Source organism: Siphateles boraxobius, unplaced genomic scaffold, assembly GCF_051911475.1.
Source record: "Siphateles boraxobius isolate OS27281-9 unplaced genomic scaffold, OSU_SipBor_1 160, whole genome shotgun sequence".
NCBI lineage: Eukaryota > Metazoa > Chordata > Actinopteri > Cypriniformes > Leuciscidae > Siphateles > Siphateles boraxobius.
This window is the reverse complement of record NW_027508767.1, coordinates 617083-643687: the sequence shown is the minus strand read 5'-3', so window position 1 is coordinate 643687 and position 26605 is coordinate 617083. Positions and strand designations below refer to the sequence as shown.

The 26605-nt window shown below is 40.3% G+C and overlaps 1 protein-coding gene across 1 annotated transcript in view; it reads right to left on the bottom strand.

The window, feature by feature from the left end:
- Positions 1-26605, bottom strand: part of lmcd1 (LIM and cysteine-rich domains 1) — a 115141-nt gene that overhangs the window by 86734 nt on the left and 1802 nt on the right. The window contains exons 2-3 of the mRNA XM_077231975.1: positions 14589-14677; positions 9270-9525 (exon numbers count right to left, since the gene is read on the bottom strand). Coding sequence (XP_077088090.1) covers positions 9270-9525; positions 14589-14677 — 345 coding nt within the window. The remainder of the gene's footprint in view (positions 1-9269; positions 9526-14588; positions 14678-26605) is intronic.

Sequence of the window (26605 nt, the reverse complement as noted above, 5' to 3'; positions counted from 1 at the left end):
CCGCTCTGCAAACTGGCGCACCAGATCCTCCTGTGGTCTCTGGGGAAGGTACTCTCCCTGAGGGCAGTGTATATTCCTGGGGACCAGAATGTGGGGGCAGACATCCTGTCGAGGCAGGAGCTGAGGCCAGGGGATTGGAGACTCCACCCCGAGGCGGTGGAGAAAATTTGGGAGTTTTACGGCCAAGCAGAGGTGGATCTGTTTGCGTCTCAGCACACGACGCACTGTCCACTTTGGTTCTCCCTTACTCACCCAGCCCCCCTGGGGCTGGATGCTATGGTGCAGACGTGGCCGAGGCTACGTCTGTACGCATTTCCCCCTGTTGCTCTGCTCCCAGGAGTTCTGGAACGAGTCCGCCAGTACGGAATAAGCCTACTGCTTGTAGCACCACGCTGGCCGAGTCGGATCTGGTTTGCGGACCTGATCCATCTCTTAGACGGTCCTCCCTTGGAGATCCCGATCAGGAGAGACCTTCTGTCTCAGGCCGGGGGCACAATATTTCACCCTCGGCCAGAGATTTGGAACCTGTGGGTTTGGCCTCTGAGGGGGCCCAACTCATAGAGAGTGGTCTCTCAGCTGAGGCTGCTGAGACCATCCTAAGCTCCAGAGCTCCAGCTACTAGGAAACTATATGCGCTGAAATGGAAAGTTTTTTCTGTATGGTGTCACCGACATCATTGGGATCCGGTTAACTGTTCTGTGAACACAGTACTCGAGTTCTTGCAGGAGCGCTTTACGTCAGGTTTATGTCCTTCCACACTTAAGGTTTACGTGGCGGCCATTGCGGCTTACCACGCCCTGATTGGGGGTACATCGTTGGGTCGAGACCCCCTGATTACACGTTTCCTTCGTGGCACACTGAGGCTGAGGCCTGCAACTCGCACTAGGGTGCCAGCTTGGGATTTGGCATTAGTACTAGAAGGCCTGTCTAGGGCTCCATTCGAGCCCTTAGATTCGGTTTCAGAGAAATTTCTTACCCTTAAGACTATCTTTCTGCTAGCTATTTCGTCCCTTAAGAGAGTTGGAGACCTTCAGGCCCTTTCGGTTTCCCCCACTTGCCTTGAGTTTGCACCGGGGATGGTCAAGGCATTCTTATATCCAAAACAGGGATATGTCCCTAAGGTGCCGACCTTGATTCCGAGGCCTATCGTGCTGCAGGCTTTCTGTCCTCCTCCTTTTACATCTGCGGACCAGGAAAGGCTGAACCTCTTGTGTCCAGTGCGAGCACTGGATACTTATGTTCATCGGACATCTTCTATGAGGAAGTCCGACCAGTTATTTATTTGCTTTGGATCACCTAAGAAGGGTCTTCCTGCTTCTAAACAGACGGTTAGCAAGTGGATAGTCGAGGCTATTTCACTTGCATACGAGTACTCTGACCATCCGTGTCCCTTGGTGGTCAGAGCTCACTCAACGAGGGGTATGGCGGCCTCTAAAGCCTTGTTATTTGGGGTTTCCCTCCAAGACGTTTGTGATGCGGCAGGCTGGTCCTCACCGCTCACATTCGTCAGGTTTTACAGTTTGGACCTGGATGCTGCCCCAGGTTCTCAGGTGCTTAGTGCTTAGTTACAACAGACTGACACTCAGGTACTTGGAATTCTGGCGCTTTGGGTATTCTCGTTCCCATGGCGTCGATGGACGCATCGTTGAGTTCCCTTCGTAAGGGAACGTCTCAGGTTACTATTGTAACCATAGTTCCCTGAGAACAGGGAACGAGACGATGCGTCACCCTGCCATACTTCCTGCATCCCTGTGATCGGCTTGCTTCGGCAATTTTCGAAGCTAATGCCGGTTTGCACCGGATGTGCTTTTATCAATTCCTGGTCATGACGTCACCCGCCCGTGACGCTCATTCTTTCCATTGGACTAGTTGACATAGATGCTTCAGACGCAGTCACGCTGGGGGCGTTCCCATGGCGTCGATGGACGCATCGTCTCGTTCCCTGTTCTCAGGGAACTATGGTTACAATAGTAACCTGAGACGTTTTCATGAGCTGTATGCCAAAATCATCAGTATTAAAACAATAAAAGACCTGAAATATTTCAGATGGTGTGCAATGAATCTAAAATATATGAAAGTAAAATTTTTATCATTACATTATGTAAAATAATGAACTATATCACAAGATGCTAATTTTTTGAGAAGGACCTGTATAATATATTAGGGGTCCATACCCCTTTTATACAATTTGTTAACAAATAGATGAAGTGTAATGGCACCTTGCATGGTTGACACCGCCATCTGTGTATGAATGAGTGAATGAATGGGTGAATGTGAGGTAATATGTAAAGCGCTTTGGTGGCCTGTTAAAGCGCTATATAAATGCAGTCCATTTACCATTTAATTAATTCTAAAAAAACAGAGATTCTAATTATTGGACAAAAAACGTCCTCACATAATAACCTAGAATACTGTCTAACACTTGATGGCTCCTCTGTCACGTCCTCGTCGTCGGTTAGGAACCTGGGTGTGTTCTTTGATCCCAATCTTTCATTTTAAAAGTCACATGTCTAGTATCTGTAAAACCGCATTCTTCCATCTTAAAAATATATCTAAATTACGACATATGTTTTCAATGACAAATGCAGAGCAGTTAGTTCATAGCACAATTCAGGCTAGATTATTGTAATGCTCTTATGGGTGGTTGCCCTGCATGCTTAATAAACAAACTACAGTTGGTCCAAAACGCAGCCGCTAGAGTTCTCCAGAACCAGGAAGTATGATCATATTAACCCGGTTTTGTCAACACTGCATTGGCTCCCTATTAAACATCGTATACATTTTAAAATAATGCTGATTACTTACAAAGCACTAAATGCTTTAGCTCCCCAGTACTTGAGCGAGCTCTTAACGCATTATACTTCTTCACGTCTATTGCGATTTCAAAATTCTGGCCAGTTGATAATACCTAGAATATATAAATCGAATGCTGGCGGCAAATCCTTTTCCTATTTAGCACCAAAACTTTGGAACAATCTTCCTAACATTGTCCGTGAAGCAGACAGAGTCTGTCAGTTTAAATCTAGACTAAAAACACATCTCTTTGACCTAGTTTACACAACACATCCCAGGTGAAAAAAAGTTCACTAAAATACATTTTATTCAAGTGCACTTAGTACTTTTTAAGATAAACTTAAGATCATCTTTGTGTACTCAACTGTGCTATTTTTGAGACACACTGAAGATGAACTAAAGTGTATTTTTAATATACTATTTCAGCTTTTAAATTTTTTTATTTTGTTACCACTTTTAGTAAAACTGAAACCATCTTTAATGCATTTTAAATACAATAATACATTATTTAAAATATAATAATAATATATAATAAATATATATAAATTATACTTGGCTCAATAGTTTCACTTTGTAATGTCTTTATTTCATATAACAGTAAGAGAGAATAATAATACAGTGTTATAATAATCTAATAATATTACGGTGATGCTTTGAGCAATGAGCAATATATAAAAGCGCAAATATATGACTTCTTTTGACAGCGCCTCACGTCACGAGCTCAGCTCTTGTTCGTCTTTTCACCAGAACACACACAGCAGCGGAGTGGCCAGTTCACAATAGCAGCTTGAGTTTCAGTCCGCTGAAGAAGTGCTTTTCTACAGCGAGCAACTTCTCCAGCGGTGACAAGTCAACGGTCTGAAGAAGAACGATTCAGTGTACGGCTGTTTTTTTCTTTTCCTTTTTCTGTCCTAGACTAACCTCACACACAAACAAGCACACAGCAAACGCCCACACCACACAAACAATTGGCTTTGTTTCACACACATGCAAAAACTGTATCGCACACGTGCTACTGAGGTAAATTTGTCCATCGCACAGATTGATTTTATCATAGCATGTACATATGTCACACTGGCCTTTCCCATTACGAGGGCTGAGTTCTGCACACTCAACTCCCTTATACTCCACTATAACGCCTACTGGAATGGACATTGCACGGCTCTTGCACCTGATCCATATCCAGGCTCGTAACGGGACGAATGGGATGAGCATGGCTTCAGGAAAAAGCTCCATTAAAGACATAAGGGCTGGCTCACACACCGGGACAGACATGGCTCACTGTGGCTTTAGGTTTGCGGTGGGCTCAGGCTTTTCATCCTAATCTCTCTGCTTTTGCAGGGGGCTCTTCTCTTTAAATGTATTTGTGGATCAAAATCTATTCATCTGGAAATATGCAACAATTCTAACCCCATACAAACTACAAACGGCTAGATTTTTTATGTAAAAACAGGAATGTTCAGAAGGCTGAAGAAAACCTGAGAGAAAAATGAAAGATGAAAGGGCTTTTGTAGGCACACAGGCGGCATGCTTCCTGGCAGCCAATTGTGGACAATAAAGTATAGGGCTTATTTCCAGAGCCCTGGCCTACTCTGAATGGTCCACTGCTGGACTAAATAAGAAGTTTGTGTAAGAAAAGCTGGCCCTGTGACCTGCTGTACTCCCTGGAGGTGATAGAAAACACCAGCGCATTCTGCTATCAAAATAAACCATACAAATCCCGACCTAGTCTGGCATTCTTCATTCCACCCCTACTACAGTACCTTGCGATTGAAATGATCCCCTTAAATGCATGTGAGATCAGTGGTACAAATTTATATGCGGCTCTTTCCATTAAGTCAAATGTGAGGTATGTGCCCAGTGGGATGATAAAGCAAGGCTGTTCCATACCTTTAGCCCATGTAGAGGGGTATTTTTAACATGGGATGTTTCACCAAACACCAGCCAAATTCCAGTAAAACATCAGACTGACATTTTACAAGAAATGCTAATGCTTAGAATAAACAACCGTCGATATAGTTGATGATTGTTGTTTAACTGCATTGCTGTGAAGTGGTCTTGATCGAATAACAGTTTCATGATACTTCATCAAATTCTTTTAGTTATTTAAAATCAATACAGCCTACCACCAGGGGTGTGCAGTAATGGATTACAAATAATCCTGTTACTCTAAGTAGTTCTTTTTTAAAAATCAGAAATAGTACTTTTTTAAATAGTTTAAATTTGTGTATTTTTACTTTACTTGAGTACATTTTATGTACAATTTTATTTATATGCATCAAGTTGATCATAGAGAGAGAGTAATAGGTCTCCGGACTCCTATTAAATCTATTGCACATACAAAACCTTAACCCTCCAGGTTTGGATCTAGACTGGTTAATCTGCTATGGAAGCGCATCCTTCAAGTATTAATTCAATCGTGATATCAGCATTTAATTCTTCCTTAGAACACTTTAAGGTAAATAGGTGAAACATGTTAAGGTTCTGCTTACTAGATGATCTGTAGGCTATATCTACAGGGCCTAAAATTTGGTACGAGGTTGCGGGTGTTGAGTACAATCTGTGCCTGTCCTCCCTTTGAAAGCACGCAAGTGGTGCAGGGCCCCCGAACCACCAGGGGCTCTCAAAATGATTTAATGACTAGGACTGTGTTTTAGTTTATTCTGATTTTGTCTTACAGGCAGTGATTGTGAAAACACGATGATGCATATGGTTCCTTTCCTTTATAGCGGGGCGCTGTTGCCCTTTTTACGTAACATCCAAATCAGTCAAATCGTGTAACATGACTATCGTAATGTACAGTCTCCTGACCAACGTGCTCGATATAAAAAAAAAGAGTTAAAAGCGTATTGAGCTGCGGAAGAGACGCTGTTCCCCGGGCGGCTTTCAGTGCACGCGATCCGAGATGGAGCGAAACACAGACAGGTATAGGCTACTTCGGGTGTCCACTTAGACGAACATATAGAGAGAGATGCGATCTGTCACATTCTTAAACTCTTAATAAAAAAGGAAAAATAGCTTACCATGACTTAATGTACTATAATTGGAGGACCAAATTCAGTATGCATCTTATTGATGACCCATGCGTGGTGATAAAACTACAGCTCGTTAATAAACAGTGTTTTTTGTTTTGTTCATTCATACAATCTGCACTTGCACAAAAATATTTTTCGGTCAGCAAAATGTTTTGTTCCAGTCAGTTCTGAATGCTGTCACTATAGCAGTTTATTTGCGGAGACCGCCGCAGCCCAGCAAAGAGATGTGCTTTTGTGTGTGTTTTTATTTTATTTTGAAAAAGTTTCCCTGGAAATACTTCCATATTTTATGCAAATTTTCCTTACAAATTATATTATCCGCATAATAACTTGAGTAAATGTAGCTGTGTAAAAGGTAGGGGATGATGCAATGTGCATTTACATTGTTACACATTCAATGGAATTGGATTACAATGTAGTTCATCTTAGCTCGCTATCTTAACCTATTTCAATGCACTAGGTGAGGTAAACGGTTTGATAATATTAGTGATCACAAAACACTAAAGAGAGAAATTGGCTCTTTTTAATCTCTCTTTTTAACCCATCTCTGGTGTGTAATGATGAACTCTTATGTTTTTGTTGAACACAATGATATTTTATGTGCCACAATTGATCGCTCAGTCTTTAAGGCCTTACAACTGATTTTAAATCTATTTTTGTTCATACATTATCATTTAAATGGAGATGAGTGTACTGCAATTTCATCTTTTCATCCAGATGAAATAGATGTAATAGACTTTCTGGGCTCTATCTTGCACCCGGCGCAAATGACTTTGTACACCGACGCATGTATCATTCCTATTTTGTGGAGGGACTTTTCCCTCCACAGACACTCGTCGGTTAACTAAGAAATACACGTGCGCCTGGGGCGGCTCAGCGCAAAAAGGAGGCGTGTTTCGGCGCAAAAATTCCCTAGTGCTATTTTGCACTTCCAGAAAACAATTCCGCCACTTACCAAAAATACTTACCCAAATTTTTCAGGCAAATCGTAGTGATGACGGATCAGACCTGTTTGCCCAATAGTGGCAAGACACATATGTATACAAGGACATCTAACAAATTAGTTTGTCCGTCAAGAACCAGGAAAAAAAAACCTGAAGACTGCGAAATCACCTTTACCATAATGTAAGTACATTAAAAACCTTACACTTTAACTTACCAGATAAGTTGAGCTTTCTCATATTTTTTTCTATTGATTTGGGTGGGTTTGTCCCATCCCCAATGTCAATTCTCTTTCTTTTACGGCCCTGATGAGAACATCGATCTCCTCGGCTGTGAACCGATTCTGAAGCGCGCCGGGTAAATGCGCCATAATAATAACAATCCGCCATGCACCTGCTCTTAAAGGGTATGTTGGATGACGCTCTGATTGGTTTATTTCACGTTACGCCCAAACCACACCTTTGAATAATGAAGCTGTTTCAGACCAACCCCTTTTAGATTTGCGCCAGCGCAAGAGGCATTTATCCCGCCGGGAAAATAGCAACAGCGCCGGGATCCGCCCACAAAGTTACTTGCGCTTTGCGCTTTGACACTTGCGTTTCAGATCGTTAAAATAGGGCCCTCTGTGTTGCTTTAATGTATAAAACTGTTGGGTGATAGATATTCTTTCTGACAAATAACAAAATATAATGTGAGTTACATTATATACAATGTTTTCAAATGTTTTGAATGACAGTGTTTATTATAAGGGGAAAGAATCTGCAGCTCACTACTAATGGGTACTTTCAAATAAGCTAATCTTACTATTACTCAAGTCGTTTTTTTTAGGTAAGTACTTTTTACTCTACTCACACCACATTTTTTGGAAAGTAATGGTAATTTTTTACTTTCACTTTTATTTTTCAGTACTCTTTTCACCCCTGCCTACCACAGTAAAATAACCAGGTATTAGGAAAGGATATTTTATAAAAGTGGCAAGTTTTAGCACTCTTGGTTATAGTGTTTAATTCCTTCTTATTCATGTTTTTAAGAACTTATTTGTGAAAAATACTGTTGGTCGACTACTAGTTGTACGGACTGAGTAACCGATGAAAAAATGATTGAGTTGGTCCAACTCGTATCTTCCACACCAGTGTGACCCAGCACAACCAGTGGAAGACATCGCCGCAGAGCGTAAGAATAGCTTTATCAAACCTCTTTCCAGAAACTCTAAAGCAGATTTCTACCTGATGCCAGTATTTATAAAATTTATAAAAAATTCTGAATTCAACAAATACACTGAATGATTATAAGGTTTATCTTACTAGTCTTAGAGAATCTTTCATAGATAATGTAACTCTATAAAGTAACATCTAACTGAATTCAGGTCACTTAAATTTAAAATACGCTCTTTACTTCCTTTCACATTCATAGTATTCTTTTAGTAGTTTTGTTAGCTCATATAATTTTTAGTTTAACAAATTCCCTGTGTAGTGGTACTTTGTGATCAAGGTCGGCACCACATAATTGTGAGCAAGCTCATTTTTTCATGTCTTGCCTCCAGAAGATTTTTTTTTCCAGATAAAAACACCAAGGGAGGCCTCAAGAATTGTCAGCTAATGTCCATTATGACCAAAGCAATCTACCAAGAACAGCGCAAATTAGCATAGCGTCGCAGACAAGCAGAGGCATTGCTAATAAAGGAACATCGGTGGAGAAACTTCTCTCTCTGTCTGCGGTGCCTCCTACAGCACCCTCACAGCATAAGCACAAAATGGGCTAAGACTGCTTTTTTTCTGATTTTAAATAATGGTGCAAATACCAGTAAATTGACTAGCGCAAACCTTAGTAATCAAATTGAGTGGTATATTAAAAACTCTCCTCCCATAAATGTTTTGTCTGAAAGGGAAACGCCTACAAATGCATATACAAAACAACATATAACTGTGTCCATGCCTTTTTAGCGCTAAATTTTCAATGCGTGTCTTCAGTAAATCCTGACAGTAGTTTTTTAAAAAAAAAAAAGTTATTTGCAAAAGAGTTGGTGTAAGCTCTGGTCCTTAATGTTATGTTGTTGCTGACACTGGGTGTCGCTGGCGGGTCAGAAGGAGGAGTTGAGTTAAAAGATGGACTGTGGTAGAAGTATACTGTTGTCTGAAAAAGTTAAAGATTCTGATTTCATGGTAATTCCAAGAGCCTAATTTTAACCTCACACGACACAAATCTAAAGCACATGTGATTTTTGTTTTTCACCTTGTGGTTTTAGTGTCATTTAGACACCAACATTCTAGAAGCTGGTAAAATCGCACCACCAGGAATATTTTTCTACTAAACTCTGGTTGTTTTGCTCATTACTGGGTACCATCAGTAGCTTGTCTGTATTCACCAGGAGCATGTCATCAGAACAATAAACTACGTTCATTTCACAATACAGCTAGGGCCACCGCCTGACCGCAACCATGATAAACTACTAAATACAAAGGATGCATTGATTTGTTTAAGCTTTCATGGTTCTCTTACCAGTTTCTGGGTGAGGCCTGGTGGGACCCAGTCATAGGTGACTGTGTTGAATGTTGGGTCTTTACGGGAGACCACTGGGTTGGTGACAATCATGTGGTTGCGTTTATAGACCCTCATGCCGTCTCCTCCCTTAACCTTAGCTGTGAGATGGGCATAGCGGGACTCTGCCAGCAATCTTCCCACCTTGCGGTCGTCTTCGCTGTCGGAGCTGGACACATGCTCCTCCTGACCGCAGTGGCACTGTATGCAAGCTTTTCTGCAAAAATTAAGATTAGATTGTAGTTTATTAGGCACTGTACCAGCTACAGCTTATCAGTAGAGGCAGTGCCTTTTCAATAATAATACGTTTTATTTATAAACCGCTTTTCCCAAACTCAAAGTCGCTGTTCAAGAAGATAACAAAAACACAGCATCAAGTATGTATCACATAGTACAAATATACAGTACCAAAACAGCAGAGCACTAAACAGAGGAGTTTTGGGAATACTGTAAGAAAAGATAGGTTTTTCGTTGAATTTTTGATTGAGGATAGTGTGGAGAAGTGTTACGAAAAGTTAGCGTAAGAGAATTCCGGAGTTTCGGAGCTACAGCACTGAAGGATTCAAAGACAAAAACGAGGTACAGTAAGCAGTTTTAAGTCAGATGATGAGAAGAGGATAAGAGAGAGTGAGAAGGTGAATAATAGTGCAGAAGTTCAGATACATAATTGAACCCGCCGTGATGACTATGGATAATGTGACCAAGAGGTAACAAATAAATATTGAACAGAAGTGGTCCAAGAACAGAGCCATGAGGGACACCTTGAGAGAGAGAACACACAGAAGATTTGAAATTATGGACAGTAATAAAAACTTGTCTATCAGTAAGATATGATATAAACCACGATAAAGCACTACCTTCTGTCACGTACTGCTCTGAGACAAGAAGGCTGAGGATCCAAATGCCGTTTTATTGAAAGGGTAATCCACAATCGTAGTCGAAAACAGGCAAGAGGCCAGAGCACAGTAAATCAGTCCATTCAAACAAACAATTCCAGAGGATGAGACAGGAATGGGAAAACCTGGAAGGTAAAGACATACAGGTGAATGTGATCCTGGCTTATTAGTCTGGGCAAAGGATTATGGAAATGTAGTTTGTGGATGTGTGGGTTGTCCGGGTTGGAGTGCCCTCAACTACAGTGTCTAACGCTGCTATTAAGTCAAGCATTATGAGAACAGTAAGACAACCAGAATCAGCAGATATTAGGAGGTCATTAGTAATTTTTACCAATGCCGTTTCAGTGTTCTGGCCTGACCGAAAGTCAGATGATAGGGATCAAGAAGATTGTCAGCATAGAAATGAGCTTGTAACTGCGAGGTAACTACTTCTTCAAGCAGCTTAAAAATGAAAGGAAGATTAGATATAGGTCTGAAATTATTCATAACAGAAGAATCTAGCCCTGGTTTCCTTAAAATAGGAGTAAACCGCAGCCATGTTAATGATAGCGGGACAGACCCAGAAGAAATAGAACAGTTGATCAAATGAGCAGTAGGAGATGAGATAACAGATAGGCAGCTTTTAAGAAGTGAGTGGATCTAACTGACAAGTAGATGAGTTAGTTTGAGCAATTACTAACAGAGGATGGGCTGGTGAGAGTTCCGCTAGAGGATGTGCTTTATGGGATTGGGGAAGGACCAGTTAGAGGAAACTTCTGATGAGTGGATGAAAATGTTTCATTAATAGGTTTGATTTTATTTTCAAAAAAATTGGAGGAAGGAGTTGCAGAGGTTAATCGAGCCAGTAATAAGATGCGTTGATGGGTTAATAAGTTTGTTAACAGTAGAACATAATGTCCACTTAAATCGACTTTTAGCAGTGTAAATTATGGAGTAGTAGTAAGCTGTACATGTGGCATTAAGGACAGACTTGTATTTCAGCTGGTGAGCACAGAAATCTTGATAATGCTCTTCCAGGCCATGTTTCCTATATCGGTGCTCGAGACGTCTGCCAATTTGTTTAAGCAGTCGGAGCTCAGGTGTATACCAGGGTGAGGCATGAGATAAAGGTACCAGCTTAGCTATATCATAGGGCCATGATTGTCCAAGGCTTCAGAGACAGCAGAGTCGTAAGTTGAGAAAACAGCAGAAACACAAGAGAAATCAGAGTAAGACAGAGACGATGCATTAAAGGTACAATATTATATATACAATATTCTAAATGTTTCCAAGAATTTGTAAATTCAGAGAAATTAACAATTTTAAATATAGTCCCCGTCCCTTGTCCCTTGTCGACTGTCAATGACGTAATATCCGCGTTATCCCTGGTTTCCGCTTGTACTGCCATAGTAACCATGGTGACAGACGTGGACAACTGCGTTACTCTAGCGGCACGCTCACCCTGTTGTTGTTTCGTTCAAACATTATGGATCATGGCAAGCAGACTTCGGGACAAAAGGAGAAATAAAACGAGGATTAATATCGGTGTGGCGTTTTCGAGATGCCGAGAGCGTTGCGTCAAACTTAGACTTGACAGAGCTTCACGACTTGACAGCGACACCGCTCTTGCATGTACTTTATTAGACAGGTGAGCAAATGTACATAAAACAAATAAATGTTATATAGCTCAACATGATGAAATGTTAGAATATGATCAGTATGTTATTCTAATGTTGATCTTGCTTACTGCTAGTCTCATACATTCAACAAACTAACGCATAGAATAACATTATAATTTTCAACACACTCAGATCCTGTTTAGTGTGATAGTGTAGACCAAATGAATCAGCGCTGCGTTACCTCACAAGTTTAATTCGTCAAATAAACTGACTTGTGTGCGTAATCCAGTGTAGTTCGGTAGAAGGAAATGTCCTCATTCCTTTATATCCGCAGGACTCGCGTGTGGCGCTGATATCAGTCTCTCATTAGCAATCGCACCCTGCTTCATACCACAGTCATGTTAAAAAACATCAATGTATTCACTCATCCATAAACATTATTAGATCCATCGGCATGACGACAATTTCCATGATTCCGCTTATTCACCAATCTACGCCTTTGTAGCATCTCAAGGCATAAGAGGTTATGGCAGCCTAGCGGCGAAAAAATTACATATTTTAACTTTAATGGCGTCTGAGAATGACAGAGGATCAACAGATTTAAGATTGCGATAATTAGAAGTTTTGTGAAGAGATTCAGGAAGAGGGAAAGCTTATGTTATCAGCTTATGATCAGAAATACCAGTTCGTGAGCCAAAGAAAGAGACATTATTAATTCCTGAAGTGCAAATAAGATCAAGTGTGTGACCACGGCAGGAAAGTTGACGCTGTACAAGACTGAAATTATCCAAAGTTAATGTAAGGTCACTGGTATTAGATCAGACAGAGTCAAAATTGATATTGAAATCACTGAGCAGGATAACATAAGAGGATACAGCATAGGCCAGAGTGAGTAGTTCATTAAGTTCAGAGAAAAAATCTGACAGAGACTTAGGATGACGATATATTTATGTAGAGAGGTGTGAGCAAGCAATTTAAAAGCCATGTGTTCAAAAGATTTCACATTAGGGAAATTCAGTCATGACAATTTTCATAGCATTGCAAAAGACAACTGCTAGACCACCACCCCTACAACAGAGACGTGGCTTAGATAAACATTTATATCCAGAGGGAGTAAAGAGGTTTAGATGAAAGTTACTGCCAGAACTGCCAGGTTTCCATGAAGAGCAAGATATCCAATTGAGTATCAGTAATTAAATCATTGAGGAAGTGAACGGCAGTTTAGATGCGCAAAGTTTTGGGAGAGACCAGATTTAATATCATAGCGGTGACAATCCTCCCTGGCCAGGGACCTTAATGAAGCAGTGTCTCTCATGCCACCCGAAGAGGAGGTCCTGTGAACGACGGAATACTGGTCCAAGATAGACAGAAAAACGGTCTGCGAAGAATCCCAAGCGAGCGACAGTACTCATAAATCCCAGACGCAGTTTAGGATCCTTAATCCAGATGATGAGTACATTAATGACATGCTGTAAATGTCCCTAACGAAGAGGATAAGAGGAAAAAATGAGGAAAAGAAAAGCAAACTTCTTGGCCAGCATTATCCGACTTATTGTCACTCATAAAACAGCTGAGAACACAGCCACAAAATCAGCTCACCCTTGTCTAAGGAGCAAAGACGCTGTCCGCAAACAACGACACAGCCAGCAAAGAGCCAGAGGTGTCGGACGTTCAGAGGGTCTGCAGAAAAAGGCAGCGCACTAACGTCACACTCAGCAGAGAGTCATTCACCAACAGTAACGAGGCAGACCATAACCCAGCAGATACAGCATAGGATCGCAGCAGGTGAGATGAAGGGTGACAAAGTTACCGGAAAATCCCAATGGTTGGAAAGCAGGATAACATCTCCACTGGCCAAAAAGTAGTAAAAAAAAGCAGAAGAAACTCAAACAAAAAAGGACAAAACAACAGTTAGCGTTCACAGCATGAAGAGTGAGCCAGACGCGCTCCGCGTTCTCACACCGGAACCGAGTGTCATCCGCTTAAAAACATACCTCTATATAAACACTCAATCCTACATTTAACTCAATACTTAACCATACTTTGATGTTTTGTTTTGCAGTATATTGAAAAATCTAAGCTCTAGTTTATATATGGAAATATATTATGTAATATATTGCATTATATTTTGCAGTATTCCCATATACTTTTGTTCCATAAGGGTTGGCCTAGAAGCTGATAATGAACATGCCTGAGTGAATTGCAGAGGTTATGAAGAAGAAGGGTCAACACTGTAAATATTGACCCTTTGCATATTGATGCAATTAGAAACGCCTTCAGCGTGTGGCGGGTTTGACCACACGTGAAATCATGCCAATCCTATTGGCCGACAGTGGTCATGTGATGAAGCTCTTTGATGAAAAAGCCAAATCCTGAGTTAACCGGGAAAATATTGTAGTAGAAGCAGCGTGCCACTTAAGCCGGCTTGGATGTGTTTGGTTTTGTCTAATCAAAACCAATCTTATAACCATGGTTTTGTTCAGTTAGTCACTGGTACAGGCCCCAAGAAAGTCCCCCCATAGCAGTAAAGTAGATTTGTTTTTTGATTTAAAAATTGACAGTGTTTATAGCATTATATATTTATCATATAATTAATATAGACAGATTAATTAGGCAAACACCAAAGTCGTGACATTGTGAAAATATTGAGTCCATGGAAATTCACACAGAAGCACTAACAACTCACACTCATTAATCCAGTTTTCCACATACACATCCAGAGAACCGAGGCAGGCATGGAAGCCCTTTCCTCTCTTTTTTCATCTTTAGTCAAGAGAATAAATTACCTCCAGGAATGTGGCTGGAATCCAGAGCAGATCTCTTTACATGTCTGACATGCTGCACCCTTTCCTGCTGGCAGTGGCCCCACCAACATCTGGAAAAAAGAAGAAAGAGAGAAAGGTCAGCAGAAAAGAACAAAGTATTCACAGAATAGCAGTTATTCACAGAATAGCAAATTACTTAATTCATCTAATGAAAGACAGATTCATAAATAATGATTGATTCATTTTCAATTTAATTTGTTTAAAAAATATGTAATTTCTGTGCCATTAGCCAGAACTACGGCTTCAACAACTAATCGATAAAATTGATAATAATCAATAATGAAAATCAACAACAAATGTCATTATCGATTAGTAGCGTCTGCCCAACGTGCACGGAAAACGTCTCCGGTTACTTGGCATGATATCGGTTCCCTGAGAGTCTGCCTCTCGACACTGCGTCAATGAAGATTTCGTTATGGGGGTTATCCCCTCCTTGCTCAAATATACTGAAGCCTTATGAAATCTCGCGGGCGGGGATTCGCCCTCCGATTCCTGTACGGATAATACATACGTTGCAAGTAACATTCAGGCTATAATAACACGGTATAATAGCAACATGCATAGGTGCCTCATACATAGCCCACCTGGCATAGGTTATCCGCAAACCTGTGTGGGCAAAACCAACAAAACAATGATGGATTCCCATCTGTCATCTGTGCTTATTACACTGTAAATGTGTACAACAGCAATGCGCATAGATATAACCTGCGAGGGCGACCATTCGCAAAGAAAGGCAGCACTGCAGCAGCGTCTGCGTCTGTAACAACAGGCTGTGCTGGCTAAACGACCTAGTTAAACACCGCTTCGCAGGGGCATCAACAACTGCCTTAATAGTCCACATGATCTTTTTGAACACCACCCACAATTTTAGTTCAAGTTGTACATACAATCCTCTTGCAAAGGCAAACTCGCAATGTATGTGAGGAAATAATTTGCTCTTATCATCCGATCGTGGTTGTATCTCTCTGTGTTACTAGATCTTGATTTGATACTATTGACCACAACATTCTTTTAAATAGACTCGAAAATTTTGTTGGCATTAGTGGAATTGCATTAGCAAGGTTTAAATCATACTTATCTGACCGTTGTCAGTTTGTAACAGTAAAGTAAGAGATGTCTTATCGAACACCAGTTCAGTATGGAGTACCACAAGGCTCAGTACTAGGACTGCTGCTGTTCACTCTGTACATGCTACCCTTAGGAGATATCATTAGGAAGCATGGCATAAGTTTTCACTGTTATGCTGATGATACTCAGCTCTATATTTCTTCACGCCCTGACGAAATTTACCAATCCACAAACTTAACGGAATGCATAGCTGATATAAAAAACTGGATGACTAGTAATTTCCTATAACTTAATTCTGAAAAAACAGAGATTGGACAAAAAACTTCATCACGTAATAACCTAGAATACTGTCTAACACAGAGGTCTTCAATCCTCCTCCAGATTTTCCTATTTAGCATCAAATCTTTGGAACAATCTTCCTAACATTGTCCAAGAAGCAGACACAGTCTGTCAGTTCAAATCTAGACTAAAAACACATCTCTTTGGCTTAGCATACACATAACACATTATAGACTTCTATAATTCAATGTTAGGCTGCATAGTTTAGATTAGCTGGAACCCTGAACACTTCCCTTAAATCCTGATGTACTCGTTACATCATAAGAAGAATGGCGTCTACGCTAATATTTGTCTCTCTGTTTATCCCTAGGTTTACCGCAGTCCGCCGGATCCAGGCCGTATCCGGATCTGATGAAGGACCTGCGCCTGGACACGACGACAACGCATCCCTGAAGTATCAATTAGTCTCTCCCCTGTGAAGGCCTCCTTCCCTTTACCTCTGTACTGATAAACGTTGTAAGATAATTCTGGTTTGCGTGGCAACACAGACGTGACAAAAATGTATGTATTATACATTTTTAAGGCCAGACAAGTAGTTTGTTGAGGGTTGATTGGTGAAGGACTACACGCCTGCGCACATATATATTCTAACGCGCATACCTATCGACTGAACATGTGATGCGCATGTCCTCGCCGTCGGCGTTTTCGCGGGTTTGCATCTTTGAGGTTTGCGCAGAGATTAGAAGTGTGAACCTACACTGATCTCACGGTTCGGTTCGATTACGATTATCAAGTCATCGATTCGGTTCGATTCGATTATCTCGATGCATCACGATGCATTGACGATGCAGGATGCACTGCATCCTTATTTTTCAATTTTGCTTCACATGTATACAATTTTGTCAATAAATACAAGCAGTCAGATATATGAACTGAACCTTTAATTTTACCTCAAAAACACGCTTCTTGAATGCATCAAACATCAAATAAAACTCAAGTCTGGGCACAGAAGACAACAGCAGCATTAGATTAGAACACACAAAAGTAAGTACTAAAAGTGCATAATGCAGGGAGTGTACTTAAATACTTAGTGCAGTGTACTTTCTTGTAAAACATTTAAATATTGACAAATGTATAAACATGAAATTAAATTACAAACCAAAATAAACAAGAGGCCAAACCTACTTGAATATAGTAGTTCACACCGCCGCCGACTTGAGCTTCCAAAGCTACCGGAAGTCATTCATTTTCAATGGTAGTTGGCTTCTCTCAGCTGCAAGGAGCGTCAAATCCATCGGCGTTGCATTTTGGGCGTTTTGAGCGTCTTGAGCGTCAATCAGAAAGTTGAAAGTAGCTCAACTTTATGGCAATGAGTTATAACGCGGTTCAGCGGCAAGCAGCAGCAAAAGCCAGCAACCAATCGAAATATAGACGTCCTCCGCGCTGGCAGATTCCGGAGAAACACACGATGTAAACTTTCGTTCCTACCAAAACATTAGTTCCGATAAAATGGAGGAGAAGCTAATAATCGCCGTTGCTGGGTTTCCTATCATTTATGATATGACGTTGTTTGCTTATAGGGACCAGTTACAAAAGAACGAGGCATGGGATAAAATAGCTGGGATTGTTTCAGTTTTTGTTCTTAAAGTTGAACTTATTTTAACTTGAATGACGCTGTAGGATTACAAATTTATTTAAATGTTTAATTTAGATTTCCAATACAATAGTATTTTATATTGAGAAAGTTTAGAAATGATGAGACCAGGAAATCTCTGCAAACGGTAGGGGTTCCCAGCGGGATATTCCTGACTGTCCCATCTCAGTACGAGAAGGCTAGGCTTTTCCTGTTCTCGTTGTTTACCGGGTGAAGAGTCATGCTGAGCAAGTTTGAACACCTGTTATTTTATTACTGAGACCATTTGTCTCATCTCAGTACGAGAAGTCTAAGCCTTTCCTGTTCTCATGTCTCAGCTCATTTACATGCTTTGTTCATCACAATGTAATCCCTCCCCCTTGAAATGTATATAAACTACAATGTAAAGACTAGATTAGACTTGACTTGACTTGGGTACGAAGCAGACTACAGCAAATAAAGAATCCTGCTTAAATAAGTCTCCTGGTTTTCGCTTCTGAGTTTTTCTACACTGAAGAAGGAAGAAGTTTACCACAGATGCTGCCGTGACCCGGATGGAGAAACTGACACTAAACAAAGAATGAACTTTTGAAACTTCAAAGCTCAAAGATCTCAACAAAGCTGACTAAGTCTCCAGGCTGAATTTTGAAACATCCAGCTAAACAAAGATTGTCAGACTGAATCTTTCCAGCTTCCTCCAGATTGAAAACTTCAAGCTGAACCAAGATTTCCAGGCGGAATCTTTCTATACAACAAAAATTTGGTGAGTTTCACTCCATTCAAAGAACCGTTGAAAAACCAGTAAAAAAAATCTGTTATTCCTCTGCGCCATCAGAGAAGAAGTTAACAAACAGCTGTAGGGTTTGTTAACTAAAGTTATCCTCTAAAGTTGCTTTAGAGATGAAATGTATCCTCTGTTTTCAGGCAGGGAAGATTAACGTACATGTTAATATTGTTTTACCCTCTGCTTTGCCAGGGAAGTGTTTTATCCTCTATAAAGTTAGGGAAGATTAGCATCAAGTGCTAATATATTGTACCCTCTGTTTTCAGGCAGGGAAGATTAACGTACATGTTAATACTGTTTACCCTCTGCTTTGCCAGGGAAGTGTTTTATCCTCTATAAAGTTAGGGAAGATTAGCATCAAGTGCTAATATATTGTACCCTCTGTTTTCAGGCAGGGAAGATTAACGTACATGTTAATATTGTTTTATCCTCTGCTTTGCCAGGGAAGTGGCAAATGTTTTTTTTCAGGCAGGGAAGATTTTAGCATAAATTGCTAGTAATTTGTGTATCCTTTGCTTTAGGCAGAGAAGGTTAGCATTAACAACAGTAATCTGTGTTAACGAGTGTACCCTCTGTGGATCAGAGAAGTTTTAGTGTCTGTTTGTGTTGGCAACAAAGAAAACTCACAACAATGTTTAGAAGGAATGCTAGACTTTCTTTCCAGATCTGACGAAGGACTTTCGCCTGGACCCGATGACAATGCAGTGCTGAAGTGCCAACTAGCCTCTCCCTATGGAGGATCCCTATACCACTCTACAGATAAAGCGTTGTGGAATTTTTCGGTTCGCGTACCTACCCAAAGTGATAAGATAAAATAAAAATTCTGCATCAAAATTTATAGACAAGTAGTTTGTTTAGGCATGGTTTGTAAGGAATTACAAACCTGCACACATATATTCAAACGCACATAACTATAGAATCAATTCTTAATGCGCATGTGAACGCCATCAGCGTCTATCACAGGTTCACGTTTAAAGTCTGTTTAGAGAGAACGGTGTCGTCTTAGCGGCCCCTAATTTAATAACAAATGATCATTTAGACGGAAGTGAATCAATCAAAACTAACTTTAGCTGGAAAAAACATTTTTCAAGAGCCACTATAAAACCAAACCAATCTCTGTTACCTTAAATTATATGTTTATCTCTGTAAAGCTGCTTTGAAACAATCTACATTGTTAAAAGCGCTATATAAATGAGGATGACTTGACTTGACTCCCCACAACAGAAAAAGTTGGTGTTGCTACTCCTTTGTGGTCAGATAGTGAATTTAAAACACTGTTAGAAGAACAGATGGACTCCATATTGACTGAGTAAGTCAGATTGGATTTGAGAAAGAAATTTGGTATTCACCCAGAAAAAGTATGGTCTATTGAAGAATGCAAGAAGGTGTTGGGTGCATGTATCAGGAAGAGAAACATAAAAGGCATTATTTTCTGTCACATGGAATTTAGCTTATCCATTGCACAAGAACAATCTAGGTGTTTAGCTAAATTAAAAATAACAGAACAAACAATTGCACTCTAAGGTGGGCCATAACAAGGCCTCAACCAAATGTGACTCAGAAGACCAACAGTCAGATGAAACTTATCCTGACTTACAAGCATTCTTTGAAACAGATGTAGACATCCCATCAGTAACTGATAAGCCTGTAGATTCAGTAAAGGTATGTGTCGCAAGAAGATCTCAGGGAATTGAGAGAACTGAAAGTGTTCCTCCCAACTGTTCTGTTGTCCAAAACCAAACTGTTGCCAAAGCACTCGGACCTAGAGACATAGAAAGACTATCCCAAAGCTTACCTTCAGTACGCACCGATTTTTCTGAATTCAGAAGGGCATTGATCAGTAAAATGCGTCTTTACGACATGTCGTTGGCAGAAGTCACACAGCTGATGTCACAAATTCTAACTGAATCTGAATTCAACAGTTTTGAGTCTGCTGTTACTTCTGAACTACAACATGCCAGAAAAGATGAATTGAGAGAGGGAGTTCTGAAAGCATTAAAGAACATTGTTGAAACAAACATGGACTGGTCAAAGATCACTAGTTGTGTACAGAAGAAACATGAGAATGTTAGTGAGTACACTGAAAGATTTTGTCAGTCAGCAGCAGCATACAGTGGTATAGCTGACACTTCAGAGAAGGTGCTAGAAGATAATGGTCCCCTAGTTCGCACATGGTTTGATGGTCTGTTGTCAGAACATAGAAAAGCATTGCCTTTCTTAGACTTAACATGGTCCACTAGAACCATACAAAACAACTTAGACAGTTTGGCTGCATGGGAAAGAGACTCTGATGTAAAGGAAAGAGTAAAAATTGCAACAGCATCCTTTAAGGTCAACACAGAGAATCAACAGGAACGCAAATGTCCTAATAGAGAGGGCAGTAGTTGTTATTATCGTGGTAAACATGGACATTGGGGAAAAGAGTGTAGGAAAAACAAAAAGAACTTTAAACAAGTTAACGATGTTACTCAGCTCCTACTCAGTCTGCTTGCTACTCTGAAACAGCCCCTCCCCTCATCATTAAACTGGGGCAGCTGGTTGACATGTTAACCATTTGGGCTGTGAGTGCTTTATTTCCCCACTTACTTGCAACAGAGATAAAAGACTTCTGCTTTTGTTTAATAGAACAAAAGGAAAGTGACTGTCTCAGTTTTTCCTTTGGGGGACACTGGTTAAAGTAGACTCACAGCCTTAAATGTTATTTTACAGCACAGGCCTTTCATCATTAATAGTGTTAGGTCAGACTGTAAACGTAAAAAAAGCCCTCATGCAGTGTCCACAATAATGCCGAATATTGTCTTACAGCATGCACCTGTCACAAATCCGTCCTCATGTATGATGTCTGCTATGACTGAAGTTTTGTTAGAGGATGAAGGAGAAATTACTACAGACGAGCAGGTTATGCAGTAACGTCCATCACGGAAGTGTTAGCTTCAGGACGTCTTCCAAATCATTTTTCAGCTCAAGCTCCAGAACTAGTAGCCCTAACGAGAGCATGCACGCTAGCTTCAGGATCAGTTGCTAATATCTACACAGATTCCAGATATGCTTTTGGGGTAATTCATGATTTTGGTGTCATTTGGCAAACCAGACAGTTTCTAACTTCTGCTGGATCCCCCATTAAGCATGCTGAATTAGTGAAAGATCTAATGTTTTCCATGAAACTTCCAAAGAAATTAGCAGTGATCAAAGTGAAAGCACATCTCACAACTAATACTACGGAAGCTAAAGGTAATGCTCTTGCTGATATGGCAGCTAAACCGGCTTGTTTCTATGCAACTGTACAAGTTTGTTCAGGTAGTGCAGCACAGAAGAAAATTATGCCTCCTGAATCAATAATTGATCTGTACAAAGACGTTTTCCTCCATTAGAACCAAAGTGGCATGGGCCACATCAAGTGATGTTGATTACAGCAGCTGCAGTATTGTGTCAGGGTAGGAAAACCTGGACTCATTGTACACACTGTAAAGTGTTCCCCCACCTACAGGGATAGGATAGGACACGAACCAGTGGGGAGCCGAGGGAAGAACCGATTGCAACAGGCGTCGGGGGCCAACCCTTCGATGAAGAATCCCTCATAGGCCTTCCCATCCATTAATCCATCCTCACCTCACTGCGTTCTTTAGGTGTCAAAGGAATTAAGAAATAGGGAAAGATGGAACAACAATAGCAGACCCAGAAAATATTGAACAAATACTGCTCTACTGTCTAGCAGACTCAGAAAAAGTTTACAACCCTAGTGTGTGAACAAATACTGCTGTCCTGTCTTTTGTTTTCTTTCTTAGTCTGTGCAGATACCACTTGATGATGGCTGTCCGGGACCCATACGCACCGACCTTGTCATCTGCGTATGAAGACATAACCTCAAGAAACAACTAGACCCACTCCCGAGCCAACTATCAAAAAAGAAAAAAGAAAACACAACGCAGAGACTACGAAACCTTCAGTCATCCATCAACATGATCAAGATTGTCGTACCAGTAACATCACAGACACTCTCGCTTCGCACAAGATAATGATCTTACAGAACAGAGTGGCCTTGGATTACATTCTAGCAACGCAAGGAGGAGCCTGCACCATCATCGGACCTGAGTGCTGCACCGGGTTTTAATGGATCCAACAGAGAACTTGAACAAAATCCAACAAGACATTCTTGATCTTTCAGCAAAATTACACCAGATGACTGAAGATAATTTTTCATGGTTCGGAAACTTGTTAGGTAAACTGTGGATATGAATAAAGGAAATAGCAATTCTGCTGTTATTTCTTCTACTAGCGTACTATCTATGCGTCCACAGTATCAAGTGTTTCATTCAACAAATGACTCACGCCCCTCACAAAGAAATGACAGTTCCAAACAGAAAAGACTATTACCCTTAAGAACTTCACGGACCCTAAATTTGCATGTTTGTTTCTGTGTCAGCATGCAATTGCAGAAACAGCAACACAGAAGCCTGTGCCTGTAACGATCACAAGTTACAAGAATGCTTGTAATGATTAGCCCACACCTGTCTTCAGCTGAATTACCTCCAAATAAACCTGTTCTTGTGAGATTTATCTGACATCTTGTTGCTGCTATTACAAGAGCCATGGGCAACAAAGAGCTTGTGAAGCATCAACGTCATTGTTGAATGGTGTCACTCAGGTGAAGGCTACGAAAAATTAAAAAGGCAAAGGGAGGCTGTCAACAGACAACATTAAAAGAGTTGGTTGCTTCATATAGGACAAATATCTCCCTCATTCTCCTTCTGTCTGGGCTATGGGGCCGTGTGGCGAGCTGCAAACCTTTTCTGACTAAAAAAAACCTGGGTAAACTTAGGAAAAACATATATAGAGTGTTTCAATGTGAAAAAATGTGATGCGGTCTGATGAGATATTTTGTCCAGAATGGTAAAGGTGTGTTTGGCACACCAGCTGAAGAACAGCATAACCGTGGAGGAGTATCAGCACTTTCGGCTGCTTTTCTTCAGCTGGACTTCAGTGAAGGAAGGAATCGGCTTCACAACGATCCAGAACATCGCAATCAAATAGAAGAACGGCTCCAGCTAAAAGATGAATGTTGAACCGCTCAGCCTGAGCCAGAACTGAGTACTGCAGAGAAGATGCTCTCGCTATTATACAGATCTGGAGAGTCAAGAGGTCAAAATGGGCTGATTCAGTCCTATCCAAACAGATATGATAGGATGCTTCAGCAAAAGTAATATAAGTTCACATTAAAGCAGTTATAGTTTTTTCAAGTTTTTCTATTAAATGTGTCTCTTTGGTTCTAGGTTGCATTGCACAGGTTGTAGTTTTTACATTAAATGTGCAAAAGTTTTGATTTATACTGGTTTAATTCTTTACATCACACAAGCCAGCTATTTTAACAGGGGTGTGTAGACTATTTTATCCACTATTCAGTGAGGCTAATGCTTGACAACCATATTAAACGATTTTGTCACATTTTGTCGCATTTCACATTTCTCACTCAACATTAAATAAAGACTACTAATACAACATTAAAGATTACCGATTCATGTATTCAGCAAACTAGCTATCTTAATAACAAATAAAAAAGTAAAAAAATGAAACAATCAAATAATAAGCGAAAAAAGACAATATACAAAACACAAACATGTCTGATGGTGAAAATGAATAATTTGGGCATCCTTCTGGGTGAATCTTATATAACAGTTCAAGGACATGTCAAGAACAAATTCTTACTACTTAAAGAAAATATTTAAAAAATGCTTTATGCTGATTTAAATAAATCACTATTACACTTTTTTTACTGTAATACAGTAAAATACACTGTAATGTTTTTTTTTAATAGTGATGGCATGAATAAAAGGGTGAGACTTGTTTTTCCCTTCTCCCTTCTCCTCTGTTTGTCTATCAGAGAAACACTGATCAGATGATGACAAACACCACATCCATTCACTTTAAATCACTCAACAATAGCTTGAAACACAATCCATAATAACAATCTGCCCACCACAATTCTCACTCGATACAGATGGCTTATCTTTCAGCACAGAGCTTAATATGACAAAAATAACAGCACACAGATATAAACAGACCACAACAAAACATGCAACCATGGCGTAAAGCCCTTTAAATCCTTTTGACCTTGTGACCATATCATGTTTTTAAAAAAAGAGGACATTGGCGAGTACACGTTTACTTTTTAATGGTAAAAACTATTTTAATGGTACAAATTTAGTTAAACCATTACTAGATTAATGATAGCTAATGCATTAAATAAAGCTGTGATTTACAGTGTATAAAATGTTATAACACATTTATTCCTTCGCCAAGCAATGTAACTACCAAAAACCAAAGAGGTTGCCAAGCAACACTAGCCTGGCTCCGTCCTCCTACATACTTCCGCTCAGTTTTCATTTTCCTTCAGTACTAGTCTGGGATTGTGCTGTAGTCTTTGGTTTTCTCTGGTCAATTTTTTACCGGGCCAATCAGCGAACAGAGGGAGTGGCCGAGAACGATGACGTTGATGTTGTGTGTTATTTTGAGTTGTAGTTCTGTAATGGTGGCGGAGAAAGATACGAGCGAAGCCATTCGGTCCGTTGTGGCGACGCTGCCGAATATCAAGAAGTTAAAGCTGGAGCAAGAACAATCTTTGCTTAGTTTTGTTGGTGGCCATGATGTTGTGGCCCTCCTCCCCACAGGGTTCGACATGACATACGTCACGACCAAACGTTAGCGATTGGTTATAGCAGATCCAGAGTGACTCTGGGCAGATCCAATAGTTTTAGACTTCATAGAGTACCCGCCTACAAGGAAGTTAACGCTTGTCAATGGAGCGGTGCCAGACTCTGTGTACAAATGAAATGTACGAGAGTCTGTTGGGACCAGGCTAAAGCAACACATGCAGCAACAAAGAATCACAAACGGCAGTTGCGCAGTAATACTGATGTAATGCGGTCACAGGTGTGTGTTTGTTGAGTCTTTTACAACGGCTTCGAACGCAACTCAACCAATCAGAATCAAGGACCGGAACTATCCGTTTTATACTATTTACTATACTATTTACTATACTACTATACGGAACTATTCGATTTATACTACTTACAAGGTTAAGATTACCTTTTATGCTAATAACATTCATTAGTGTGTAATGTTGCTGAACTCTGCTAAGTTATAAAGTCCCTCCAGCGGGAGTTATTCCCTATATCAGCGTCAGTGTTTCTGGACTCCTGAAACGCCTCCACTGTAGTCTTGAGTTTTCTTCCGGGAACAAACACGTCACAATATTCCTCATTATAATAATAAAAACTGCAGGCTCACTCTCGCTTGTATCTAAGATAAATCATCGAGTCTTCATCCCATGCATGTATTTTTTAAAAACTAAATACATAATGATCGGCTAAAACGTGTACGCAAGTTTCCTTGTGCTTCCTGAACAAGTGCGCATCTGAGTCCGTGTTGACTCACATTCACATGACTCGCACCACAGTTCCAGTGCCGCTGAGCTCAGGACACCTCTTCAGGTCTCGGGTTGGGCACCAGGTCCGCATGACAGCTTTCACAATAGCAATTTTTTAAAAGTCTGGGAAAAAGAGGACGTATTTTCATCCGAATCAACCAAGGCTACACAGATTTTCAACACTCTCTGTCATGCTTTATCATCAACTTGGTCACTTTCAAGGCCAAGTTCCAGTTCTGGTGAAGCTACAGATCATTGAATCATGACTAGTTTGTAGTTTTTAACTATTTTGAAATAGTTTACCAACAGTCAATAAAAGTAGAAAGTAGAAACTGGTTGTTTGATGTGCCATCAGAAAATGACACAAACATGTCAGGTGTTGATGTAGGAAACATACGGAAAGTCGCTGTTTTGCTTATGTGTTGTTGTGTTGTGAAGTGCAGGTCAAGCAGAAAGTCGGCCTGGACTCTGGATTTTGAGACTGGTGGAAATAGCGCATGGAATAAAGCAGAATAACATTTCTGATTTTGTAAATATTCTGGCCAATGGTGACAGTTAAAAAAATGGGGAAATTTAGTTTTTCCCTCAAAGTTTGCATGCCTGTAACTTAAGAAGTATTACAAATATTTTAATATCCTTTTAGATTTCTTTTAGAATCTTCTTTTTGCCTTATATGGAGATCTCAATGTGGCTCCATGCATGAATTGTTAAATTGAACACATTTTCAGTAGTCAAAACCCAAATGTAGGTCACTTTGCAAAACAACTACATTGAGCCATACCCGAGTGCCA